Source organism: Enhydra lutris, unplaced genomic scaffold (assembly GCF_002288905.1).
Source record: "Enhydra lutris kenyoni isolate GAN:26980312 unplaced genomic scaffold, ASM228890v2 scaffoldscaffold10, whole genome shotgun sequence".
Classification (NCBI taxonomy): domain Eukaryota; kingdom Metazoa; phylum Chordata; class Mammalia; order Carnivora; family Mustelidae; genus Enhydra; species Enhydra lutris.
Window position 1 is genome coordinate 2,870,664 of NW_019154094.1, and position 11,879 is coordinate 2,882,542.

General features: G+C 52.9%; 1 protein-coding gene across 2 annotated transcripts; it reads right to left on the reverse strand.

Annotated features, from left to right (window-relative positions):
* Positions 1-562: 562 nt before the first annotated feature.
* LOC111143799 (leucine rich repeat containing 25) lies at positions 563-6,831 on the reverse strand. 2 transcript variants are annotated; one of them, XM_022497682.1, is made up of 4 exons: positions 6,803-6,831; positions 4,530-4,641; positions 3,132-3,925; positions 563-1,236 (listed from the first exon to the last, which is right to left on the reverse strand). In XM_022497682.1, the coding sequence occupies exons 3-4, from the start codon at positions 3,914-3,916 to the stop codon at positions 1,098-1,100; spliced, it is 924 nt and encodes a 307-aa protein (XP_022353390.1). In that variant the 5' UTR covers positions 3,917-3,925; positions 4,530-4,641; positions 6,803-6,831; the 3' UTR covers positions 563-1,097. The 2 variants fall into 2 exon arrangements, with proteins under 2 accessions (XP_022353390.1, XP_022353391.1); XM_022497683.1 differs by lacking the exons at positions 4,530-4,641; positions 6,803-6,831 and having other exon boundaries at positions 3,132-4,164.
* Between the last annotated feature and the right edge of the window lie 5,048 nt (positions 6,832-11,879).

Here is an 11,879-nt window from a genome sequence, read left to right on the forward strand (position 1 = left end):
ATTAAGCTAAAACAGCTACAGCGACTAATTGCCTTGTTGTACAGATGGGGAAACTAAGGGCCTGTTAATGGCAGAGTCCAGACTTGGATGGACCCATGCTTCCTGACACTCAGACCAGCGTTCTGCTTCTGTATTAAGATGTTTAACAGGGGCGCCTGGGTGGCTCAGTGGGTTAAAGCCTCTGCCTTCGGCTCAGGTCATGATCCCAGGGTCCTGGGATTGAGCCCCACATCGGGCTCTCTGCTCAGCAGGGAGCCTGCTTCCCTTCCTCTCTCTCTCTGCCTGCCTCTCTGACTACTTGTAATCTCTATCAAATAAATTAAAAAAAAATCTTAAAAAAAAAAAAGATGTTTAACAGTGAGAAAAAATGGAAGGGGATGGCATTCTGGGCAAAAGGAATGGCATGGGCAAATGGAAATTTCAGAAGTGAGGTGGGCTGGGTGTTGAGGAGGCCTAGACCAGAAGGACAGAAGGATGGAAGAGCGTAGTGATAGTGAGGTGAGTAGGGCAGAATTGCGCAGGCCTCAACCACCAGGCTGAAGTCCTGGGGGGTAATGGGGAGCCACGGAGGGTGTGTGAGCAGGGAAGGGGCACAGTCCCATTCATAAGTTATAATGATCCCTTGGGGCTGGTGTGGGCTGCCCTGGGAGCTGAGCCGGGGTACCAAGTGGCAGGGAACAGGGCCTGAAAGGGACAGAGGGGACGGACCAAGAGTGGGGAACAATTCGGGAATCTCTCAGAGAACCTGGTTTGGGGAGCTTAGGGAATCCCCACCTCAAAGAACCCATTTGCCCTGAGCCAGCAGCTTTGTGAGCCCTACAGCATTTATTAAGCTTGGTCTGCACACCAAGGGTGATGACAGAGTTCATGAACTGACCCTCCTGTCGCCATACCGGAGCCTCTCCTCTTCCCCTTCCAGCAGCTTAGGGAGCTGAGAAGCAGAGCAGGGGCTAGAGAGGGAGCTGAAGAACCTCCCTGGGGCCTCAGCGACGGTCCTTCCCTGTCCCCATTCCTCAGGTGGGAAGACTGAGGCCAGGGAAGAGTCAGAATGCCTGAAGTCACATAGAAGGCAGCAGGCTGGAGTTCAGGGCATCAGCTCAGCGCCCAGGGATCACATACTCCTCCTCATCCAGCGGAGTCTTGCGCAATGACTGAAGGTTGCAGTAGACAGGCTGGGAGGCATGGTCGGGGCCCTCGTAGTTCATGTAGAAGTCGCTGTCCTCTGATGGGTGAGCCCTGGGGAGATGGATAGACAGGAGGAGAGGGGGCTCTCAGGGGGTAGGCACGTCAGCTTTGAGAGGCAAAGAAAGCTCTGGGCGCCTGAGTCCCCTCCTAGTATTTACATAGGAGGAAACTGAGGCACATGGCAGTATTCTCCCGGCCTCCCAACTTTGTCTGAGGAAAAGAGGTGGGGTCCAGGGATTCAGGGAAGATTCCATGGATTTAGCATTGTAATGCTCTGGTCCGAGGACCTCAGGCCCATGGTCGAATTGTTTCCATCCTTAAAGTTGAGATAGTTGCTCACTTTTTACATTAAAGTCTAGATTTTTTTTTTTTTAATCTTAACTCTAATTTTTCAGTTTCTTTTTCAAAAATCAGAAGCTCTGGTCACACCAGACACATGGACACAGTGGCTAGGGCCAAACCAGTGCCCTTTCAGCTGGGAGTTGTTTTCATTAGATTCTCTAAAACAAGAGTCTTTGTGACCTCAATACAAAAACAAATTGGAGGGCGCCTGGGTGGCTCAGTGGGTTATGCCGCTGCCTTCGGCTCAGGTCATGATCTCAGGGTCCTGGCAGGGATCCTGCTTCTCTCTCTCTCTCTGCCTACTTGTAATCTCTCTGTCAAATAAATAAAATCTTAAAAAAAAAAAAAAAAAAAGAACAAATTGGAGTCTTAGTTTCTGAACCCATAGAATTGGTCTAAGAGGAGATAGCTTCTTAGTGATGTCTCATTGTGTATGGTAGAGAAAAGCAGCCTTTTAACTCCTCTCCCCTCACCCCAAAAAATCCCCTACTTCTAGAACATTCTAACTCTACTCTCTATTGGGCAAGTGGTATCCATCAGCTACTCAAGTTTAAAGGAAAAAAAAAAACAACCTCAAACACATAAAACCTTATTCACAGATAATCACACTTGTCTCACATTTACTATGAATTTGGGCCAGTCACTCCCCTGCCTCCCAGAGCCTCCATTGGTACAAGTAGGGTGAGAATGACAGATCCTGTTCTAAACAATGCCTTTGGTGGAGACTGATCCTGAGGCTTTGGTGACATTGAGGCAGAAGTGAGCATCATAGCCCAAGACCCCTTAGGGAGATGAGTGTATTCACCCTCCTACAGGCCACTTCTGCCTTTGAGCCCTATTTGCATCTGCTTTGCATATTCTCTCATTTCTTACCCACAGCTTCCCACCAGCCTCCCCACTTTGTAAATTCCCCTACCCACACCCATCCATGACTCTGTTCCATTCCTGCCTGGATTCTCCCAGGCCCCTCTAGCCTCAGCTCTCAGGTCTTGCCTTCTCAAACTGATTCACAGAAGAGTCTCCATTCTCTCCCACCTCCAGGCCTTCACCCCTGTGGGGGCTGCCTCCTGCAGCAATCCCTTTCATTCCCTCACCCAACCTGGAAAAGCTGAAGCCATCCATCTAAGTCCAGCCAAGTCTAGAGGTATCAGGGCTTTGTGGGGGAGAGGACACAGCTTTCTGAGCCTCTCAAGTGTCAAAGGGATATGTGGAAAGGGGAGCTGTCCCCATTTTACAGAGACTGAAAGAGAGGCTCAGAGATAGCCCTCGGTCACACAGGATCTGAGCCCAGGCCACCGACTACTTCTGCAAAGCCCCTACTCTGCCTAGAACACTTGCTTCCTCTCTCCCCATCCTTGGCCACCAGAAACTCAAGTTTGCAGGTCACGAAGGAGGAAACTTGTCTCATATACAGGAACTCGCTTAATTCTTATCCCAACTCTATTAGGTGGGGGCTGTTATTATCCCCATTTTACAGATAAGAAAACGGAGGCCCTGAGGTAAATCGACTGGCCCAAGGTCACACAGCTTACAAGAGGTGGCACCAGGATTTGAACCCTGGCCATCTGGTTCCAGAGTCTTACAGACAGATCTGAATAACTCACCCATGTTCGGCCCACTGGTGCCCGGCAGCTGGCTGGCCCACGAACACATTCTCATAGTCGGGGGTGCAGGGTCTGGGCACGGCAGCTGCTGGGGGCTTAGGGCTGAGGCCCCGGCTACTGTATCTCGGCTGCTTGCCAGAGCCAGACCGAGAACCATCCTGAGCAGCCCTTGTTTTGTTCACGTCCCGTTTACTGATCCTCCCACGGCCCCAGAGTCTCCAGGCCAGCACTAGGCCAGCAATGGTGAGCCCCAGGAGCAGACATCCACTGGCCACCAGTGCCCCGATGACCGGTAAGGACAGGCCAGGGGGGCAGCCAGCCTCCAGGAAGGAAGAGACATTGTGCCAGCCACCAGTAGCTGTGTCCCGGCACTGGAGAGGTAGCCAGCCAGAGCAGTTGTCCTGTCGGATCTGGTGCCAGGATTCTAGGACACAGCTGCAGTCAGCCTTCAGGTCAAGCGTACAGCGCAGGGCCAGCTCCCCATCCACACTGTCCAGTGGGTTGTTCGTCACATCCAGGACACTCAGGTTTCCCAGCAGTTTAAAGAAGAGCGGTGGTAGCTCTCGAAGACCATTCCCAGACAGGATAAGGTGGAGCAGGCTCCTGGCCTGCAGAGACTGGTTCTGGGGCAGTCTGAGGCCTTGGCCACTGAAATTCAGGCATGTGTCTTTGAACTCTGTGTTCCAGTCCATGTTTCCAGATGACACGTTGCAGGAAAATGCTTGGCTGCCTGGATCCTGCAGCAGCAGTGGCAACAACAGCATCCACGCCAGGGAGCCCCCCATTCAAGCAACCTAGGCAGAGACACCAGAATCCAGGCCCGGACCTTAGCCTGTGGTCACCTCACCCTAACTGCCTGTGTTTTGTTATTATTATCATCTCAGAGTGGCCCAGGCTGCTTCTGAAATGGTAAAACGAGGGGCCCTCGCTTGGCGCCCCACTCGTTGGCTCTGGCCTCTGGCCTCAGTCGCCCCCTCCGGGGAATGGGTACGGAATCCCGGTGCCTGATGGTGCTGGAAAGCAGGAAAACCCGGCCCAGTCAGCCCCTCCCCTTCTCCCAATGGAGTCCCTTCTGGTTAAGTCTCCCCTTCCCCCCCCACCCCCCATCACGAATATTTCAGGCGCCCTCATTGGCCAAGACGGGACCATATGCAAAATAAGAGGTTGCCCCGGAAACGGCCTGCAGGGGGCCGCGCTAATTGTTTCTCGCAGAACTGCGTGGTTCTGGGAGTCTCGGGCTGGGGTCCGACGGGGCTGCCGTAAGGAAGCCCCTCCAGTCTGGCTTGAGGTCCCTTCCCGGACCCAAGTTCTAGCGCGTCCCTTCTGGTCCCACTGCCACGCTCTTGCCTCGGCGGTGCTGGAAGGATCTGGGGCGGGAGGGGCTGCGTGGTGGCTCACCTGGACGTGGGGCAGAAGTGGTATGCACCCTCCGCGGATCCGCTGTGGTCCGGGGTTCTCAGGATCTGCACCCAGCGACTCAGGGAAGAGGAACTGGTGTCCGGGTGCAATGCTGAGGGGAAGAATGAAGACACTGAGACCCGCCCCCCTTCAAGGCCTGAGGCCCAGGATTCTCACGGGAGGGGGAGGGGCGACCTGCTTCTCTTTTGCTGGAACCCAGTGACTAAATGTCCCCCATTAATACCCCAACCAACCGACTGCTACCTCATCAACTCGCTTCCTGGTGTCAGCTCAGTTGACGCCCAGCCCGTGCATTCTGTGTTCATTCTACAATCACCCAGGGTGGACTTCCAAAAGGCCTCTGTAGGCCAGGTTCTGCGGGAGCACCCAATCCTCGGAGCAGACAGAGCTAGACACAGACCAGACACACCCTGTCCAGTGGAGTCAATCAGGTCCGAGAGAGGGACAGAGTCCTGGAAGGCTTCCTGGAGGAGGAAGCATTAGAATTGGGGCTTCAACACGTGAGTGGTGTTTTGCTGAGGATTCCTAAAACCTGCCTTTGACTCTCCAAGCTGCTAGCCTCCCCCACAGACTCAGAGCTCCTGTTCTGGTACATGGATGCCTCCATGCTGGAGTGGGCTGTGAGGAGGGTGCCCTGGGGAAGGAGACGGTTGAGTCTGGGGCTTGGAGGATGAGTCACATGGTAGCTGACAGAAACAAATGCAAGGAAGATTCCAGGCAGAAGTACAACAGGAGCAAAGCCCCCACAGCTTGAGAGAGCAGGCCCCTGGAACTGTGTGTTTAGGAGTGGAGCGGCTGGAGTGGCCGGGCTAAGAGGAGGAGATGGTGGTGTGGGCAGGGGGTGGGCAATGCTGGCCTCAGAAGCCAGGCTGAAGACTGGGATGTTATTTCCAGGGCCATGGGAAGCCAAGGAAGATGTGTGAGCAGTGGAGGGGTACTGTGTTGTAAGATTCCTCTGGAGTGAGCCTGGTGTCTAGAGATGGGGAACCTGGGGAGGAAGCCAGAGTCCCAGAGGAGGAGGGGGGCCTGAATCAGACCTAAGGGGCAGTAACAAAAGTAGATTAAGGAGGAGATTAAGGGCTGGCGAGGGTCTCAGCCTCACCGGGGTCCTGGCATCAGGCCCACCAGGTTCAAATCCATTCCGGACCCTGGCTCACAATGCAACCTGAACCACTCTGTGCCTCAGTTTCCACATCTGTAAAATGGGATAAATGCTAGAGCCTTCTCCCTGACTGTGGGAAGCGGAAGTCCACGCCCCCACGATTTCCCCTCTCCTCAAACTCTGCCCCTCTACATCTTCAAGCTCAGAGGAATTCACCAAAGGTTTTGAACTGAGACTTTATAGAAAGTTGCAAATCTTTGATCCAACACACCCAAAGGTACACACTCCGCACAGAAAAATTACAAAGCACGACTCTGGGGTACTGTGTGTGTTTTTCCCCTTTAGATTGGTAAAACTTCAAAAGCGTGATAATGTTTGGTGCTGGAGGGGCTGTGGGGACAGTGGCAGCCCCGTGCCCTGCTGCAGGAGCATCTGGGGCCCTGTCCCAGTGGAAGGCACAATGACACAGGCCACCAGAGTTACAAATACTTGTGCCTGCTGACCCAGCAGCCCAGTTCTGGGACACTCCTGAATAACTTGATGTTAACAAAGTGACAAAGGCAGCAGTGAATGAACGTACAGTGTAATGTTACTCAGCCATAGAAAGGGACGAAGCCCTTACACGCGCTACATCATGGATGAACTTTGAAAACAACACTGAGCGAGAGAAGCCAGACACAAAAGACCACATAGCCTGTGACTCCATTGATAGGAAACGTCCAGAACAGGCAAATCCATGAGGACAGAAAGTGTGACTAGTGGTTGCCGGGGCTGGAGAAGAGCCGGGGGGGAGGGTCTGCTCCTGGGGACGGGGTTTCCAGTTGGGACAATAGAAATGTTCTGGAACTAGATGTTGGTGGTACTTGCGAAACACTGGATTATTCACTATAACATGGCTAAAATGGTAAATTTTATGTTAAGTGTCTTTTGCACCATTTAAAAAGAGGGAAGGCAAAAAGGACAGCTAAGAGATGATTCACTGTAACATTGTTGTAATGGGGGTTGGGGTGGGGGAGGAAGCAACCTAAGGGGTTGGGTAGGTGAAAAACGGCTCATCCATTGGGGGGGGGCGTGTCTCAGAGTCATTAAAACAAAACGATAGTGCTCTATGAACTGATAAGGAAAGACTCATTTATCTTTTTCCACAAACCTTTATGAAGCACCTACTGTGTGCCAGGCACACAGTTTTTGTCTGAACAAAACAGACAAAAAGCCTTGTCCTCGTGAGCTTCTTGTAGCCGTTGGAGAGACCAGCGACGTGCAGGATCTACCGGGAAAATAGGGGACAGGTAGAAGAAGCCATGAAGAGGAAAGTAAAAGTGAGAAGCAAGCTGGGAAGGTGGTAATTCTTTTTTATTTATTTATTTTTTTAAGATTTTATTTATTTAGGGACGCCTGGGTGTCTCAGTTGGTTAACCATCTGCCCTCAACTCAGGTCATGATCCCAGGGTCCTGGGATGGAGCCCCAGTCGATCTGTTTCTCCCTTTCACTCTCCCTCTGGGCTCTTCCTCTTTCTCAAATAAATAAAATCTTTTTTTTTTTTAAGATTTTATTTATTTATTTGACAGACAGAGATCACAGGTAGGCAGAGAGGCAGGCAGAGAGAGAGGAAGGGAAACGGGCTCCCTGCCGAGCAGAGAGCCCGATATGGGGCTCGATCCCAGGACCCTGGGATCATGACCTGAGCTGAAGGCAGAGGCTTTAACCCACTGAGCCACCCAGGCGCCCTCAAATAAATAAAATCTTAAAAAAGGGGGGGGCAAAAAATAAACTCCCAGATTTCAATTGGCTAAAGAAACCTTGGATGAAACCGGAAAAACGAATATTCATGCTTCCCTCTTAGCAGCAGGCAGATGGCGGGGAGAACATCACCCCCTGTGTTTTTTAATTACAGCACTGAACTCAGCCAACAAGCACACATAAAGACACTTGGGCTTTTGGGATAAGAGGGACAGAGAGGCAGCAGCCCGCCTCAGGCCTGGGTGTGGGTGGATGTCCCCCACATCCCACACCCTGGGTGGAGTAGGCAGCAACCAGCACTAAGGCCTCTTAGAAGAGGAAGAAATGAGGAAATGAGGAAGTGCCGGCACAGGGGTTCTGTGGGGTGGCGGAGGGAGGCAGGCTTGGGGCCTGCGATAGTGGGTTCTAGAGGTGGGTGAGGGGGACCTATGGGACCTGGAGTCTAGAACACTTAGAGGGGTCTGAAGTTCGGGAGGCCTAGGTCCTGGGATTTGGGGGTCTCGAAATTCCTGGCATATAGGGTGGTCCTGGGTTCTGGAGCATGCCAGCCGTCTGATGAGCCTGGGGCCTGGGTCCTTTTGCTGCTGCCCTAGCAGGTCATGGCCAGGCTATGGGAAGCACGGCAGCTATGGGCTCCACTGCCTGAGGGGGACCAGAAGCTTCCAGAGGGCACATCTCCATACTCCGCCTCCTCCCCGCCTGACATGCCCTGAGCCTGGGTCTGAAACAAAGCCTGAGGGCCAGGAAGGGCCAGTCTCTCAGCATGGAGACTTCCAGAGGTCCTTAGGAACCCCTAGAGACCTTCAGAAATCCCCAGAGACACCTAGAACAGCTCAGAATCCCCAAGACACCAGGGTACTCCGAGACCTTTAGAGATCTTCAGAGACCCCCCAAAATAGCCAGGAAAACACAGAGACCTCCCACAAAGACAGAGTTTCTGGGGATAACCCACATCTAGGGCCACCAATCCATGCCCCCTTCAATTTAGCCATATTTGCCCCACACCCTCTGACCCCCATGTACCTACCTGTGCTGGGTGAGGCCTCAGCCTGGGCCCTGCCCCCAGTATGCTGGAGACTGGGCTGCTGAAGTGGGATCAAGGGTTTGCCCTCCCCCACTATCCACCTCCCATCCAGGTCCTGGACTCTCACACTTGTCCCCTTCTCTGGAGCTCTGGGGCCGCTGTCCTGCCATTTCCATTCCCCACGTGTTCAAAGTGCAGCCTTTGAATGCCAGACATCCTTCCCCAGCACCCCTGGGGGTCTGGCTGCCCTTAGGGGCCCATCTCACCTGGGGGAGGGTGGAGGGCAGGGTGCCGGACCACCCAGCCCAGCAGCGGTGGCCGCCTAGAGGCCTAGGGATCTTAAGGTGTCTCAGAGGCTCTGGAGCCAGCAGATCAGGTCCAGGGGCAGGTGTGACAACCCAGGGCTCAGCTGGGGCCGCAGAGCTGACTTAGGGGCAAACCTGGACTGTGGGCCTACTTGGCGACTGCAGATCAAGGGTGCAAACACTGCCTAAGGTCGGCTTGGCCACTTCACGGATGCATGACCCAGGACCGGTGCCTTCATCTCTCTCCGCCTCCGCTTCCTCCTCTGTAAAAGCCGGACAGTGAAAACCACCCCGTGGGGAGGCTGTGAAGGGCGGAGTAGCAGATGTGAACGCCTGGCACGGGGGACATGTGCGACTTAAGACGCAGGCTGAGTGTCTCATGGAGGAGGGGGAGGGGTACATGAGGGCCCATCGATGCACCAACATCAAATTTAGAAAGTTAAAGCTGGATTTTTAACGATGCAGAAAGAGTCGGGGCAGGCTGGGGTGGGGGGGTGGGGACGGCAAACAAAACGTGGCACCGAGGCCGCTGCGGTCAGGGTCAGCGAGCACCGTCCACTGCTCGCTGCTTAGCAGAGGGCTGCTCCGGCGGGGGGAGGCCACGCTGCTGGCCCGCAGGGCTCTCCTGGGGACAGCCCTCGACCGCAGGACGGAAGGCGAGCTGATTAGAAATGCCTCAGCTCCTCACCACCTCCGGTAGGACCTCACAGAGGCGGGCTCTGGCTCGGAGGGCCCGCTGGGAGCCCAGTCCCTGGGAGTGCTGGTTGGCGCCCCCTGCAGGGTTCCCTCTCTCTCCTCGCGCCCCAACAGGGGCTGCGGGGAATGACCTCCCCAAACAGTTAAGCTCCCCGATTCTGTTTTTAGGGCCTACTTCTCAGGGACCTCAAATTAAGACAGGTGGAGTGATTGGGACACCTGGCTGGCTCAGTGGGTACAGCACTCAACTTTCCTTTTTTTTTTTTTTTTTAAGATTTATCCATTCATTTTAGAGAGAGTGAGAGAGCTCCTGCTTTGTTGCCCCGGGAGGAGCAGAGGGAAAGAGAATCCTGATGCACACTTCCCTCTGAGCACGGAACGCAACGTGGAGCTCCATCCCCAGGACCCTGAAATCATGACTTGAGCCAAAATGAAGAGCGGAGGGCATAATCAACTGACCGAGCTACCCAGGCGCCCAGAGCATGCAACTCTTGATCTCGGGGTCATGAGTTCGAGCCCCACGTTGGGTGTAGCAATTATTTAAAATAAATAAAAAATAAACTTAAAAAAAGAGAGACATAATCTTCAGGATAACCACTTGAGATAGGAACGGTCATTACCAGTTCATTGGAACTGATAAAACCCTTCCCCCATTTTACAGACAGGGAAATTGAGGCATGGCCTGTTTGAGTAGCTTGCCCAAAGCTCGATAGCAACTGAAGGTCAGCCCGGAATCTGTGTGGCTGACCATGAGGCTACACTCTGCTCAAACACAAGATGCATTTGTCTGCATCTACCTTGGGGGTGGGGGGTGGGGCGGATGCAGAACTATTTCAAGGCACCCAATGAATCTCCATGTCACTCCCAAAGACATGGATTTGGATTTGACTTCATGATAGCGATTCTCTGCAGCTGTGGCCTAAGAAGGTACTTTATTTGTTAGGCTTTATTTGTTTATTTTTGGTAAGATTTCTTTCCTTCCTCAAATATTTACTGAGCGCCTACTGAATGCAGCAAAACTTGTGACCTGTTCCACTGGGGAGGGCACCATGAGCCGTAAATTTTCAAATTTAAAAGCAGTTAAGAAGTAATAGCTCCATGGAGAAAAAGTTAAAGAGAGTGTGGGGGGATTTGGAGAGCAAGACGGGGTGGTTCACAGTTTTGAAAAGGTTAATCAAAGAAGACCGCCAGAGGGGGGGAAATGCAGAAAGAAAAGGAGGGGGGACAAAATATATGCAGGTCAGAGTTCAAAACGGGAAGTTTCTTAAGGTGGTAGGGGAACTGGGTGGGTTTTTTTCTGTATTTTTCTCCTTTTTTGCTGTGAAATAATTCAACATGTATAAATGTAAGTATGTATTTGGAAGCCAACTTGGGGGCATGGACAAGGTCAAGAGAAGCTGACAACATTCCAAGCCTGAAACTTGAGGTCTCAAGAGCTATTCTGAAGGGGTACCAGGGCGAGTCCTGCCCCTAGGAGCGGGTGCTGTGAGTCTCTGCTGTCCTCGTGTGGCCATACTCAGGACTGCAGGTGCCCCAGGCCTTGGCAGAGACAGAAAATTGGTCCCTGGCCCTTTGGACCTCCTGACTCCGCTCTGGCTATAGGAAGGACAGTAATGATGGGAGGATGGTAATGACAGTTGTGTCACAATCAGGCTGAGACCCCTGGGGACACTGGTGGCCTCAGATCCCAGCACAGAGGGGACAATGGTAATTTTTAATTCATTTGTTTAGCAACAGGTGTTTATTGAGCTCCTGCTGTGTGCCAGGCATTGCTCTAAGCACTGAACAAAACATTCAAATTCCCTGCCCTCGTGGACCTCATGGATTACTGGTGACATACGAAATCAATGTGCAAATCAACATTTTCAGGAAAATCCAATGTGACCCAGGTTGGAGGGCCTCTCTGAGAAGACATTGCTGGAGCTGAGGCCTGTAGGAGGAAGAGAAGCAGGCCATGGGGAAGGGCTGGAGGAAAGGTGTCCCAGGCAGGGAGAACAGCCATGCAAAGGCCCTGGAGTGGGGTTGAACTGGATGCATACAACAGGATCATGGACAAAAAATACCCAATTTCTGGTGCTTAGCAAGCATCCCTTCCCCAATGTTGTTATTAAGCTGAGGGACTCCTAAATGGAGAAGAAAAGACCCCTCCCCTTTACCTCCCAGAAAGAGAGTGGGACCTTAGGATGCCATGGAAACTCTTTCCTCTGCCACAAGAAGAGACTGGAGCTCTGGAGAGGGGAGGTAAGGGAGGGATGCTGCTAGCGCACCCTAACGTGGGACCTGGTCCTCCACTCTTTGCTGTGTGCCTTCAGGCAAGTTGCTTCCCCGTGCTGAGCCTCAGTTTTATCTGCAGAACTTCCTCTGTAGCTGCCACAGGCTGTCCCCTCCTTCATTCCTCTCTTCCCTCCTCCTTCCCCCTAGGCCTGAGGTTTCCACAAAATGCCTCCAATTTCCCAGACGC

Bases quoted from the DNA above. Each gene is read 5' to 3' on its own strand.
- LOC111143799 (XM_022497682.1), bottom strand. From the start codon at position 3,916: ATGGGGGGCTCCCTGGCGTGGATGCTGTTGTTGCCACTGCTGCTGCAG. The intron at 1,237-3,131 runs GTGAGTTATTCA...CCATCTCCCCAG, and splicing joins CACCAGTGGGCCGAACATGG to GGCTCACCCATCAGAGGACA.